At 40.2% G+C, this 15,043-nt stretch overlaps 1 protein-coding gene and 1 long non-coding RNA gene across 6 annotated transcripts in view; one reads left to right on the top strand and one right to left on the bottom strand.

Annotated features, from left to right (window-relative positions):
- LOC127938360 (uncharacterized) overlaps positions 1 to 15,043 on the top strand; it is a 172,068-nt gene that overhangs the window by 72,452 nt on the left and 84,573 nt on the right. The gene's annotated exons all lie outside the window — the stretch shown is intronic.
- Positions 1 to 15,043, bottom strand: part of LOC127938353 (pumilio homolog 2) — a 167,821-nt gene that overhangs the window by 69,874 nt on the left and 82,904 nt on the right. For all 5 annotated transcript variants that reach the window (XM_052534927.1, XM_052534930.1, XM_052534929.1 and 2 more), the window contains exon 14: positions 9,497 to 9,727. In XM_052534927.1, coding sequence (XP_052390887.1) covers positions 9,497 to 9,727 — 231 coding nt within the window. The remainder of the gene's footprint in view (positions 1 to 9,496; positions 9,728 to 15,043) is intronic.

Raw genomic sequence — 15,043 nt, 5'->3', positions numbered from 1 at the left:
GCAGAACAAGTGCATACAAAACATGAAATCGAAAGAGAAGAGAACCTCAGTGACTCAGCTGCTGTAAGTTCCCAGTTTGCACAGAGGTATGTGGTAGTAACCATTCAGCTCGTTCTTGTTCAAAAACATGCTTAGTGAAAGTGTATAAGAAAGGACAATCAGAGCATGCAGTCAATATCTATGCAATCCTTGATGACCAAAGTAATCGCACCTTGGCTCGTTCAGAATTCTTTGATTTGTTTGACATTCAAAGCAACCCACATTCTTACTCACTCAGAACCTGTGCAGGTGTCATGGAGATGATGGGCAGGAAAGCATATGGATTCCAGATAGAAGCATGTAGTGGAGGTGTGAGCATCGATCTTCCTCCACTTATCAAATGCAATGAAATCCTTGATAACAGGTCAGAAATTCCAACCCCAGAGATAGCACTTTGTCATCCTCACTTCAAATCAATTACAAGATTCATTCCAGATTCAAATGCCCAAATCCTGCTTTTGTTGGGGAGAGATCTTATTAGAGTGCATAAGGTCAGGCAGCAAATCAATGGTCCTCATAATTCTCCCTTCGCCCAGAGACTTGATCTAGGCTGGGACCTGATCGGCGAAGTCTGCCTTGGTAATGCTCATAAGCCGACTGTAAGCAGCTTTAGGACGAATGTGCTAGAAAATGGCAGACCTTCTTTCCTTACTCCTTGCGGAAGTCACATATCTTTGAAAGAAAGGACAAAGCATGGTGGGGAGTTCAATCAACACAATAGTCTAAATGCAGTTACAAAGACATCTAATGACATTGGTCACTCAGTGTTCGAGAGAACTAAAGATGACAACAAGTGTGCTCTTTCATTTGAAGATCAAGCCTTTCTAAAGATCATGAGAAGGACTTTCACAAAGATAAGAGAAACTTCTGGGTCGCTCCTTTACCCTTCAAATCACCCCGACCACTTCTCCCTAACAATCGAGATCAAGCACTCTCATGACTTCTCTCCTTGAAACGCACTCTGGACAAAAGACCAGTTGTTAGAGAAAACTTTCAAGAATTCATGGGAAAGATGTTTGAAAACAGGCACGCCGAACTAGCTCCTCCACTCAAAGAGAATGAGGAATCCTGGTATCTACCTATCTTTGGAGTCTTTCATCCATGGAAACCAGACCAGATAAGGGTAGTATTCGATTCCAGTACACAGTACCATGGTATTTCTTTGAACAGCACCCTTCTTACAGGACCCGACATGAACAATTCTCTCCTTGGAGTGTTGTTGCGCTTCAGAAAAGAACCTATAGCTGTGACTGTTGACATTCAGCAGATGTTCTATTGCTTTGTGGTACAGGATAATCACAGGAAGTACCTAAGGTTCTTGTGGCACCGAGACAACGACATGTCAAAAGAGATCACGGAGTACCAGATGCGTGTACATGTCTTTGGAAACAGCCCTTCTCCTGCCATTGCAATCTATGGTCTCAGACGTGCAGCACAAGAAGGTGAACGTGGACATGGGTCAGACACTCGCCAATGTGTTGAGCGACATTTTTACGTTGATGATGCTCTGATATCTCTGCCAACCGAAGATGATGACATCAGTCTACTGAAGCGTACCCAGAAATCTCTTGCACAGTCAAATATAAAACTCCACAAAATAGCTTCAAATTCAACCACAGTGATGAAAGCCTTTCCTCCAGAGGATTTAGCCAAAGGCATAAAAGACCTGGATCTTACTAAAGAAACCCTTCCTAGTCAGTGCAGTCTTGGACTATGCTGGGAAATGGAGTCAGATACATTCACCTTTCATGTCACAAAGTCTGAGAGGCCTTTCACTCGTCGTGGAGTGTTGTCTGTCGTTAACAGCCTTTACGACCCACTTGGTTCCAGTTACTATAAAAGTAAGAGCTTTACTGTGGGAAATCTCATGACACAAGCGACTGGGACGTCCCACTCCCTGAGTCCAAACAAGAGGAATGGGAATTATGGAAAAATTCCTTACAAGATCTGAAAAATCTCCATATACCACGTACATATGTCCTACTCTCACTTTCCAGTTCAAAGTACAGAGAGATATGTCTGTTCTCAGACGCATCCAACATGGCTATAGCTGCGGTGGCCTATCTTCAAGTTTTTACTGAAGAAGGACTAAGTCATGTAGGATTTATTATGGGCAAGGCAAAACTGAACCCTCGTCTACAGCCCACCATTCTAAGGTAGTTCTTGGCTACATATTCAACGAGACCCGGCGTTTTTTTGTGTATGTACACAACAGAGTGCAGCGAATCTGTCAAAAGTACGGTCCCAGAACAGTGGCACTTCGTACGAACAAATCAGAACCCAGCCGATATTGCCACCAGATCAGTGTCTGCATCACAGCTTGCTAACACACAGTGGTTTAAAGGTCTAGATTTTCTACACAAACCTCTCACAGTTCAACAAGAAACTGAAAAGACATTTGAGTTGGTAATGCCAGAACTGGATGGAGAAATCTGACCTCATGTCACAAGTTTTGTAACTCTCGCTGAAGAAAGGCATCTTACTTCAGAACGCTTTAAACGCTTCTCTTCCTGGAAAGCACTCCTGAGAGCTACCGCACTGCTTATCCACATAGTTCGTTCATTCAAGCCGATCTCAAATACTCACACAAATGAATGCAGAGGATGGCACATATGCAAAAGGGTCAGAACTCCTGAAGAGCTTTTAGCAGCCAAGCTTGTTATCCTTAAATCTGTACAGAAAGAAACATTCCACGATGATTTCAGTGCCTTAGCAGAACAAAGGAACATTCCAAGAAGCAGTGCACTTAAAAAAACGCAATCCTCAGATCCACAATGATCTGCTTAGAGTAGGTGGACGTCTGAAAAATGCTCCTCTGGATCAGCATGAGAAGAATCCGATTATTGTTCCCAAGAACAACCATGTCACAACCCTGTTGGTGAAACACTACCATCAAGAAGTGAAACATCAAGGTCGTCAATTCATGGAAGGAGCAATAAGAACTGCAGGCTTGTGGACTGTGAATGGCAAGATGCTCATAAGCTCCATATTGTATAATTGTGTAACCTGTCGAAAACTAAGGGGTAGATTTGCACAGCAAATAATGGCGGATCTTCCACCAGAGCGTTTGGACATGTCTCCTCCTTTCACCTATGTGGGACTGGATGTATTCGGCCTATGGACAGTTTTGACTCGACGCACTAGAGGAGGTGCAGCAAACAGTAAACGTTGGGCAGTCCTTTTTACGTGCATGAGCACTAGAGCAGTGCATATGGAAGTAATAGAGTCCATGGATACATCCAGCTGTATAAATGCATTACGTCGCTTCTTTTCTATAAGGGACCAGCAAAACAGCTAAGATCCGATTGTGGAACAAATTTCATTGGAGCATGCATAGAACTCACTGTCCAAAAGTATCTAAGTGAACAAGGCTGCTTGTGGCAATTTAACCCACCTCACGCATCACACATGGGTGGTGCGTGGGAAAGAATGATAGGGATTACACGCAGAATCCTTGACGGTGTGCTGCTGGAAAACAAATCTATCCAGCTTACTCATGAGGTTCTGTGTACTCTGATGGTGGAAGTGTCTGCAATAATCAATGCCAGACCACTGGTTCCAGTCTCCTCTGACCCAGAGATGCCATTGCTACTAACCCCTAACATTCTGCTCACCCAGAAGACTGGATTTCCTCTTGGAGTTCCTACCTGCAACTTCTCAGAGAAGGATCTTTATGGAAGTCAGTGGAAAAAAGTACAGATCCTTGCAAATCAGTTCTGGACCCGCTGGAGGCAAGAGTACCTTCCCATCTTGCAACAAAGATGCAAATGGACTGAATCACGCTCCAATCTTTAAGTTGGAGATATTGTTCTCTTGAAAGATAGTACCCTTTGTCGCAATGATTGGGCAATGACTTCTCAAGGTAGTCGTGGAAGTCGTGGCCTAATGGAGGGTTGGACTCCCAATCGAAGGGTTGTGAGTTCTAGTCTCTAGCCGGACGGAATTGTGGGTGGGGGTAGTGCATGAACAGTTCTCTCTCCACCTTCAACACCATGACTTAGGTGCCCTTGAGCAAGGCATCGAACCCCAAACTGCTCCAGGGGCGCCGCAGCATAAATGGCTGCCCACTGCTCCGGGTGTGTGCTCACAGTGTGTGTGTGTGTTCACTGCTCTGTGTGTGTGCATTTCGGATGGGTTAAATGCAGAGCACAAATTCTGAGTATGGGTCACCATACTTGGCTGAATGTCACTTCACTCACTTTCACTTCACTTTCACTTCACTTTTTTTAGGTACAACCAAAAAGTTCTACAGACCAATTTCACAGGTCATTTTGCTTCTTTCAAAAGAGGACTGAAATGTTATAAGCTATATTGATTACAATAAATGCTGAAACTTCAACTTGCATTTCTTGATTATAATGGATGGAGTTTAACTTGCTGTCAAACTTCGTAAAGATAATACATGAAGGGAGGACAGTATACTAAATGCAAGCACATTTATATTTTATATATGTTCTAATATTACTAGGTCGCAGATATGCCTCTTATCATTCCTAGTCACCAGATTGTGAATCTGTACATGCGTAGTTAGTGAGTGCACAGGCGCCCCCTTTATTTTTCATTTTCATTCTGTCGTTGATCAAGACTGGTACGCTTGCCGGTAAGTGTCTGTAAACTGGCATTGCTAGTAATTCAGATCGAAAAATAATATCACATGATCGTGTAATTTCATTAGTTCTTTCTGATGTTTGCTTTGTTTTCATTGCAGGTTTACAACCTAGCGATCTATAATGATTAGTTAACTGACAAGCTAAATGTCGCATATGACGAGCTGTGTATGTGTGCTCAATAAATGCTCAAAAAGTGGCTCAAGTTGTATCCGCCGTGCTTGTCCTGAAACCCTTCCAGTGGGGAGTTTACTGAGCTATAGCAGGTAGCTTAGAAGAAAACTGGACAATTATCTCGTGGAATCACCAAGTAGCCCATTTTTGTCATTAACATACTCACAGTATGATAAACTAGACGATGAGGCCATGTCAAGAGGAGTCGGTGGTTTACCTGGATCATATTTCACTTGATTTAAGCTATTGATAGTTTTGTTGTAGTTAGAAATACGAAGCTGCTAGTAGCTACGTGATTAACTTTAGCTCTCATTAGGCATGCTACCTTGGCTGTTTCAAATATTCGCAGGCTAGGACTAAACAATATAAATATTATACAATATATGTTTGTAATTATGTCTGACAGGCCTGTACACATCAGAAACAATGAAAAACAAAAGGTCCCTGGAGCGAGTTCTGTATCAGGAATCCGTTTGTTTTCCCCCAAAAAGGGGCGTTACCCTTCGATGACGCCAAAGGAGCGGGGGGGTTGGGCACAAAAATCATAGGAGTGAGCAATAATGGTCAGAAATTCAGTGGGAGTGGGATTAAGAAAACAGTCCCTCAAAGCGCTTTATTACAACAACGCACTGGTAACTGTGGAATGCAAAAGCCTGATTCCTGACATTTTGGGGCGATTCAGAAATCCAGGCCAGACACATTTAGGTCCAAAAAGAGGACATGGCCAGGTAAAAAAGCAAATATCATCACTCTAACGTCATGGCAATGTACACAAACAAAGTACCTCACGTGCAAAAAAATGCGTAAATGTGCTTAACTAATGTAAATCAAGCATCTATGCATAGGCACTGAATTGTTGGCAAAATAACACTTTAGCTAACCAGAGCTAATGTGACCTGCATCAATTAGGGCTGCAACAAACGATTATTTTGATAGTTGATTAATCTAACGATTATTAGAACGATTAATCGACTAATCGCCAATTATTTCACTGATTAATCAATAGAATTTCATTTATTATTCAGCTCTTGCAATTAGTTAAAATACTGTTTTACATAAATTAAAGAGTCAAATCACTTCAGCTTTGGAAAATATGTAATTACAATTATTATACAATTAATTTATACAAATAAATATATTTGACACAAAAGGAGATGACAGAGAAACCTCCTTATTTAATTACTATATGAAAATTAACTTGATGACAGCTCATTCTGCCTAACATCTCCTTTCGTAAGTATATAATATGGATAGGAAACAAAATGAAGGTAAGTGATTAGACGTTTTATTTTTGCATAAACAATTTTATTCTCAAAATTTGTGTCAAACATTTTTGAACAGCAACAATGTTTTTAAAGAATTGTCTTCCGCTCATCAAGCCTGCATGTATTTGATCCAAAGTACAGCAAAAACAGTAAAATGTTGTCGTGTACATTCAAACACAATAATTGGGCATACATAGCAAACATGAGTTCAACGATTTGTGCAAGTAGATTACATACAAAGTCAATGGAAAGACGCAATCAGACGCATCCTCACGCAGGTCTAGAGACACGATGCCCCACTTTTGGAGTGTATGGCCTATAATGGTAATCTTGTTGATCATTATAATAGCATACATTTCCTGTAAAGATATGAATCAAAACAACTCACCTGTCAAGTAAAACAAGTGAGATTGGCATCTCTTTCTAGTTGAAGTTTGTCGCGAAGCTCTCTCCATCTAGAAAATGCAATACTGATATTGATCCTCACTCTTTCTCTCCTCTTGTCCCAAACTATTCTTGGGTCATTTGGTTGGCCCGTACACTTACGTTTACGGGAGCTGTCCTTGTAGACAGAACCAACGGCAGACGGTAAACGGTAATTATGTTCCATAAATAAGTAACACAATCCACCATAAAACGGGCAAGAAGTAAATAAGGAACTGCTTGAAGCAAGCTAGTGGTTTGCTGGACGCTAGACACTACTTCTGCATTTGTCCACGACACTGTTGTCATGCGGTTTCTACATCAGTAAAGGTGGTAACAAAGGGTAACTAACGTCATTGACAGGCGACTGCACTGCCCTGTGGAATTTTTCTCATGATTTACATGTAGTTGAAAACATTAGAGACATTGTTAGTAATCAGCTGGACAAAATATATAACAGTAACCTAGTGGTTTTTGGATATGTTACAGCAAATATCTTACAAATTGTACCTTTAAATCATAAAAATATTGCACAATATTACTGTTTTTGCTGTATTTTGAATCAAACAAATGCAGGCTTGGTGAGCAGAAGAGCCTTCTTTAAAAAAATAAAAATCTTAACGTTACCATTCAAAAACTTTTGACAGGTTATCTTCTCTTAAAATACCTTACTAGGTTATGATCATCAAAACAGTCCTGAGCTAGATAAAGCTTTGATCTTTGCAAACCAAACTATCACTTTAATCACATATTTAATAATAATGTTTAATACCGTAAAGCTGCTTGATTTAAGGTATTGCATAAAATACTATAGACATGACCTGAGTGCTTTACTGAGCTTGTGCAAACATCCACATCGGTGTAATAAGATGCATTTTTAACTGCTGCTTTCACACTGCTGTGATTTTGTTGTTGTTGTTATTTTGTTGTTGAGAGGAAAGCGCGCGTCATTTTCATTCGGATCGGCTAGGGTGCGTTTCTCTGAAGCAGCGCTGACAGAGCGCTGTATCTCTTATCTTGAATTACATCAACCAATGGTTGTTTATTTTCAAAAACTTTCCAGGGCCTTGAAAAAAAATGTTTCAGATTTACAAACTTTCAAGTAGGGATGTGCAACAGTGATCGAGTACTCGAGTACTCGACCGCGATGATCAATCACGTAAACGATGATCGAAATTATTAATTTTTTTTTTTTGATTGGTTATGGCAGCACGTTGGGCGGCGCCCTGATCTCTGATTGGTTAGCTTCCCACTTGATGCCTCCAAAGACATAAGACATAATAATGGCCTCAAAGTCACGTAGTGATGGCTGGCTTCCCTTTGAGAAGAACGATGAAAAAACAGTTGAGGGTAAGCTGTGCAGCGCCAAGCTTTCACACAAATCTACAACAAATACAATGCGCTATCATCTAAAATTTTTACATAAAATATCTGGCGATAACAGACGAGCATTGAATCACTTGACGTAAGACCTAAATGCAACGCAGGCAGAACCGAGAAGACGACAAAGCTATATGCTGAAATGGTGGTGAAAGATTTGCTGCCCATTAGTTTAAGGGACAGAGAAGTTTTACTTGTCCAGTGGTGCCTGGCTGTTCCTGCAACATCTGTTCCAGCGAAGCAAATTTATTAAAACTAAATGTGAACAGGCTGCGCACTCGGCTCTCATCTCTCATCTACACTTTCGGTCAAGTTCACATCTGCATCGGCGAATTTTTTCCAGATTAAAGTTGCAAGAGCTAGTCTACGTCTGATTAATTAACATGAACAATTATGCTAAAATCGCTGCATATCATCGATTCGTTTCATGCCCATATAAGCAATGCCCGATAATGATATTGCTGTTAAATGTTTTATTTTTCTATTATTATTGATATTTTATTACTGATGTTATAATAATGCAGCCAAGCTTTTTTTCCGTCATATTTTTGGGCATAATTCAATTCATATGGCTTCGAAAAGGCGCAGGTTTATGGAAAATAAAACTTAACTTAAAAATAAAACTTAATTACAACTATTACACTTAATAAAGTAGATTAAAATATAGCACAAATCTGCCATGCATTTATAATGAGAACTTTATAGGAATCTATAGTAAAATCTGTCATAGCTCATCTTTCAGCGCGCTGTCATGAAAACGCATCAGCGGGAGCTCGCGCGCTCTCTCGCTCTCTCTCTCTGTCTAACGCATAACTTAGCATCCTATTGTGCTGATACAAGTTGTAATGTTACGTCTGATATGTATCTCAGTTATCTTATTTATCATAGGATGTGTCATAGAATTAGCTTCCGTTTAATGGTATAGGCTACTCTTCACCTCAGGTATTTTTTGCTCCTTTATTAATAACATTGCTTCATCATAATCATTATCTAACCTGTCCTAATCATGTGTTCATGTTTTCATAGACAGATTTTCATGTCAGATTTTTATTTTATTTTTCATTTTCATAACAATCTTCAGATTTTTTCATTATGTACATTATGACCATATTGAAAAATCCATTTTGTGTTATTCAATTCAGTGGTTGCTTAGTAATTTGATTTAAAAAAAAAATTTGTGCGTTGGTTTTTTAGGGTGGTGTCCCACTGACGAAATTAATAATAGGATTGATTAAAATCCCCTAACGCAGTGCCACCCTCCTTAACACCAGATAAATTATGTTCCCACGGCTATGGGTAGGTCTCTCACTAAATACTGATATCTAGAGGAATAGCAACAGCAGAAGTCATAGGTCAGTATTATTAAATTGCAGACAAAGATTGTTGGATAACTAGGTTGGCTTGTATGTTTGGTGCAGAATGGGTGTGGCCCTCATTTTCTTTCACAGGACACACAATTGCTAGTGGGGCCCTTGGTAAGATGCCAGCTCAAACATGGTGGCTTCACCACCTGATTGAAGTTTAGAGCGCAATAAGCAATCCAATCAATACATAAATCAGTGAAACAAACTTCGACTCAGATAAATCAGTTGAACCAAGAGATCATACCCAGATGGAGGCTGGATGAGGACCCATGGGAGGAGGGCAGAGAGGGTGGAGGTGTCAGAGGGGAGTGACCAGGCGTCAGTCCAATGGGGCTGGGAGAGGAAGAGTATCCTAGGCTGTTGTAAAAAGATTGGCCAATGGGCGTCAAGCTGCTAGCACCACCACGCTTATACAGGTCAGAGCTGGCCAAAAGTGAGTCCCGACGGGTTGTGCTGCTGCTAGTGGAACTTGATACTGCAAGAGTACAACAATAACAGACAAAATTTAAAAAAAAAAAAAAAAAAAAAAAAAAAACAAAGATGAGCACAACTGACAAACTGATCTGCTATGACAATCTAATCCATCTAAAACGCTATTCAGTCAATTACTTTATATAAATCAAGGGCATACATTTTTGACTCTCATATACTCAATTTCTGCACGTCCCAAATCAGCTTGTCTGCACCCTCAAGAGGGCAAATAAAACATGTCAGATCAATTTCACAGCTCGTTATCGGGGCAGTTCTACAGCTTGATCATCATACAGGCACAGGAACTACATATAATTTTACAAAGATATAAAAAAACAGCACCAACGTATTAAATTCTGGGAGTAGCCTTTATTTCTTAGTCAATTAATCATATTATGTAACAAACATTTAAACATGTAAATATTTTCTTAAATATACAAATTGGCAATGGTGTGATTGATGCTTTTAATATCCAAATCCGTTAAAAGGATTTTTAGGCTGTATTAATTATGTAAACCGGAACCGGAAACACTTCCCATAACACCCTATGTACTTGCTACATCATTAGAAGAATGGCATCTACGCTAATATTTGTCTGTTTCTCTCTTATTCCGAGGTCACCGTAGCCACCAGATCCAGTCTGTATCCAGATCAGAGGGTCACTGCAATCATCCGGATCCAGTACGTATTCAGACCAGATGGTGGATCAGCACCTAGAAAGGACCTCTACTGCCCTGAAAGACAGCGGAGACCAGGACAACTAGAGCCCCAGATACAGATCTTGTCTTAGAGGACCACAAGGACAAGACCACAGGAAACAGATGATTCTACTGTACAATCTGACTTTGCTGCGGCCTGGAATTAAACTACTGACTTCGTCTGGTCAAAGGAGAACTGGCCCCCCAACTGAGCCTGGTTTCTCCCAAGGTTTTTTTCTCCATTCTGTCACCGATGGAGTTTTGGTTCCTTGCCTCTGTCGCCTCTGGTTTGCTTTGTTGGGGTCACTTCATCTACAGCGATACTGTTGACACTATTTAACTGAACAGAGATGACATCACTGAATTCAATGATGAACTGCCTTTAACTATCATTTTGCATTATTGACACCCTGTTTTCCTAATGAATGTTGTTCAGTTGCTTAGACGCAATGTATTTTGTTTAAAGCGCTATATAAATAAAGGTGACTTGACTTGATGATAATAAACTCCATACAGTGAGTAAAATAAGTATTTGAACACCCTGCTATTTTGCAAGTTCTCCCACTTGGAAATCATGGAGGGGTCTGAAATTGTCATAGTAGGTGTATGTCCACTTGTCCACTTATTTATACACGAAACTGCTCTACTGATCATGTTCTGGTTACTCCACTACACACGTCGGATCACTTCCTCTTCACTCTTAACCTCAACATGATCCCTGACACATCACTTACCCCTCCACATGTCATCTTTCAACGTAACCTACGCACACTTTCACCCTCCCGCCTATCTGCAATGGTTTCATCTTCACTTCCTTCCCCATAAACTGTTTGCATCTTTGGATGCTAACAGTGCTACTGATACTTTCTGCTCCACCCTTACATCTTGTTTAGACACTGTTTTCCCCTCTATCTTCCAGGCCAGCCCGTAACACCCCTTCTGCCCATTGGTTATCTCATGTTCTACGCGAACACCGTTCTAAGCTTAGAGCTTCTGAAAGGGTGTGGCACAAGTCCTACTGATCTTATTGTGTATCAGTCACTCCTATCTTCTTTCTCTGCTAATGTCTCCTCTGCTAAAAGGACATACTACCATAACAAAATTAACAATTCATCTAACTCTCGCATGCTTTTTAAAACATTTTCCTCACTTCTTTGTCGTCCTCCTCCTCCTCCTGCTTCATCTCTAATAGCTGACGACTTTGCAACGTTTTTCATTAATAAAATTAAACACATTAGTGCACAATTTTCCACACCACAATCAGTCAAGCTCATGTCACCAGCAAACTTACACTCATTTACATCCTTCTCTTCACTCTCTGAGGCATAAGTGTCAAAACTCATCCTTTCTAATCATCCTACAACTTGCCCGCTTGATCCAATTCCATCTCATCTCCTTCAAGCCATTTCTCCTGAAGTTGTACCTGCACTCACTCACATCATCAACACTTCCCTCCACACTGGTGTTTTTCCCTCATCATTTAGACAGGCACGTATAACTCCACTACTTAAGAAACCCAACCTCAACCCATCTCTTTTAGAGAACTACAGACCAGTTTCCCTTCTTCCTTTTATTGCAAAAACACTTGAACGAGCTGTGTTCAAACAAGTCTCTACATTTCTCACACACAACAATCTCCTTGACAGCAACCAATCTGGCTTCAGAAGTGGACATTCAACTGAGACGGCCTTGCTCTCAGTTGTTGAAGCTCTAAGACTGGCAAGAGCAGAATCCAAATCTTCAGTACTTATCCTGCTTGATCTGTCCGCTGCTTTTTACACGGTTAATCACCAGACCCTCCTATCAACGCTACTGGCGAAAGGCATCTCAGGAACAACACTTCAATGGTTTGAGTCTTACCTATCAGATAGGTCCTTCAAAGTATCTTGGAGAGGTGAGGTGTCCAAGTCTCAACATCTAACTACTGGGGTGCCTCAGGGCTCAGTTCTTGGACCACTTCTCTTCTCTGTCTACATGGCATCATTAGGTTCTGTCATTCAAAAACATGGCTTTTCATACCACTGCTATGCTGATGACACTCAACTCTACCTCTCATTCCATCCTGATGATCCGACGGTAGCTATTCGCATCTCAGCTTGTCTAACTGACATTTCTTCCTGGATGATGGACCGTCACCTTCAACTCAACCTTGCCAAGACAGAACTGCTTGTGATTCCCGCAAACCCATCGTTCCATCACAATTTCACCATCAAGTTAGGCACATCAACCATAACTCCTTCAAAAACAGCTAGAAGCCTTGGAGTTATGATTGATGATCAGCTGACTTTCTCAGACCACACTGATAAAACTGTCCGATCCTGCAGATTTGCTTTATTCAACATCAAGAAGATCAAGCCCTTTCTTTCGGAACATTCTGCACAACTCCTTGTTCAAGCTCTTGTTCTGTCCAGGCTGGTCTATTGCAATGCCCTCTTGGTAGGTCTTCCAGCCAATTCTATCAAACCTTTACAATTAATTCAGAACGCGGCAGCAAGATTAATTTTTAATGAGCCAAAAAGAATACACGTCACACCTCTGTTTATCAATTTGCACTGGCTTCCAATAGCTGCATAAAATTCAAGGCATTGATGTTTGCCTACAAAACTACCACTGGCTCTGCACCCATTTACCTAAATTCGTTACTTCAGACTTATGTGCCCTCTAGAAGCTTGCGTTCTGCAAGTGAACGTCCCTTGATTGTGCCATCCCAAAGAAGCACAAAGTCACTTTTACGGATTTTTAAATTAAATGTTCCCTTCTGGTGGAATGAACTCCCCAACTCAATCTGAGCAGCTGAGTCCTTAGCCATCTTCAAGAATCGGCTTAAAACACATCTCTTCCATCTTTATTTGACCCTCTAACTTTAACACTCACTATTCTAATTCTATTCTTTAAAAAATCTAATCTTTTTGTATTATATTTTCTTTTCATTTATTATGCAATTGTATATGTATGCGTCTGTGTATGTGTAAAGACCTCTAACTAGCTTGCTCTATTCTTTTATTTTTTTATTCTATCTGTTTTCTATTTATTATATTAGTTAAAAACCCATGCTACGTGTACTGTGTTAACCTAACTGAGACTTGTTATAGCACTTATATATCATTGCTCTTTTTGTTGTTTTTGATTGCTTCCACTGTCTTCATCTGTAAGTCGCTTTGGATAAAAGCGTCTGCTAAATGAATAAATGTAAATGTAAACCTAATCCAAGAAAAAAAAATATGATTTTTTAACTATTTATCTGTATGATACAGCTGCAAATAAGTATTTGAACACCTGTCTATCAGCTAGAATTCTGACCCTCAGAGACTTTTTAGTCTGCCTTTAAAATGTCCACCTCCACTCTATTTATTATCCTAAATTAGATTAACCTGTTTGAGGTCGTTAGCTGCATAAAGACACCTGTCCACCCCATACAATCAGTAAGAATCTAACTACTTACATGGCCAAAACCAAAGAGCTGTCCAAAGACACTAGAGACAAAATTGTACACCTCCACAAGGCTGGAAAGGGCTACGGGGAAATTGCCAAGCAGCTTGGTGAAAAAAGGTCCACTGTTGGAGCAATCATTAGAAAATGGAAGAAGCTAAACATTAGAGCCTGACCGATATATCGGCTGGCATTATCGGCTGATATGAGCTTATTGCATTTAAATCGGCATCGGCAAACAAGAGAAACAGAGTCTTGTTACTCATGTTATGAGTGTTGCATAGTTTGCCCACCAGAGGGAGGTCTGCAACTCCCCGGTTGACAACAGCGCCAGAAATCCACTACAGAAGAAAGCGATCAGCCAAGCCACGGAGATGTACTGTTTTGACGGTGAGTCTGTCGTTCGTCATGTAAAATGATTTAGTTCATACACTGTATATAAAAACGGTGTGGTAGTTCTAGCTACCGGTCTTATCACTTCTAGATATTCTGCAACATCACTTACAGCCACTAATGCATTGCTATATTAGATTAGCCACAAAGCTAATACCATGTTTATCAGTGGAAGAGCACGAAGATTAATAAGAGGTCAAACAATAATGTTAGCGTTTAACTTATTCTAAATATATCTGCAGTGTTTCCCACATAATGACCACGTAACTGTGGCAGGGGTGCGTGTAGTCAATGACTAGAAGTTATGTACAGCGTGCCTCGAAAAAACAACTGTTATGTTATTCTAACGCTAATATAGCTTCTTTTTTTTTAGCAGCTTTTTTCCTTTTAAATGCTTGCTATTAACTTGTTTGAAGGTGGTTCTTCTCAAAATTGACAGCGGTGTGTTCATGAAACTAACGTTAACCATTCAACTTTGAATTGATTCCGTAATCTTCCGGTAACAGTAGGCTAACTTTACGTTCACCAGCGCATAACGATGTTTTGATTCAGACTGCACAAAGAGAAGAGAAGATATAACTTACGGGTCCATTGTGAATGTGTCTGTGAGAGCAAATATAGTGTAGCTCCAGTAACTACAGTAGGTGCGTCAGAAATTATTAAACCAGAGGGGACATGTAAATAAATGTGAGCTGAACAAGCGCTTTTTTCTTTTTTACAGATTGTTTCAAAGCAGCTTTACAGACATAACAGGAAAATGTTTTATTAATATTGTTAAATATAAGTAGGTAATACCTATT

The sequence above is a fragment of the Carassius gibelio genome, chromosome A20 (assembly GCF_023724105.1).
Source record: "Carassius gibelio isolate Cgi1373 ecotype wild population from Czech Republic chromosome A20, carGib1.2-hapl.c, whole genome shotgun sequence".
Classification (NCBI taxonomy): domain Eukaryota; kingdom Metazoa; phylum Chordata; class Actinopteri; order Cypriniformes; family Cyprinidae; genus Carassius; species Carassius gibelio.
Note: the sequence above shows the minus strand (reverse complement) of the source record. Positions and strands in the feature narration are given on the sequence as shown.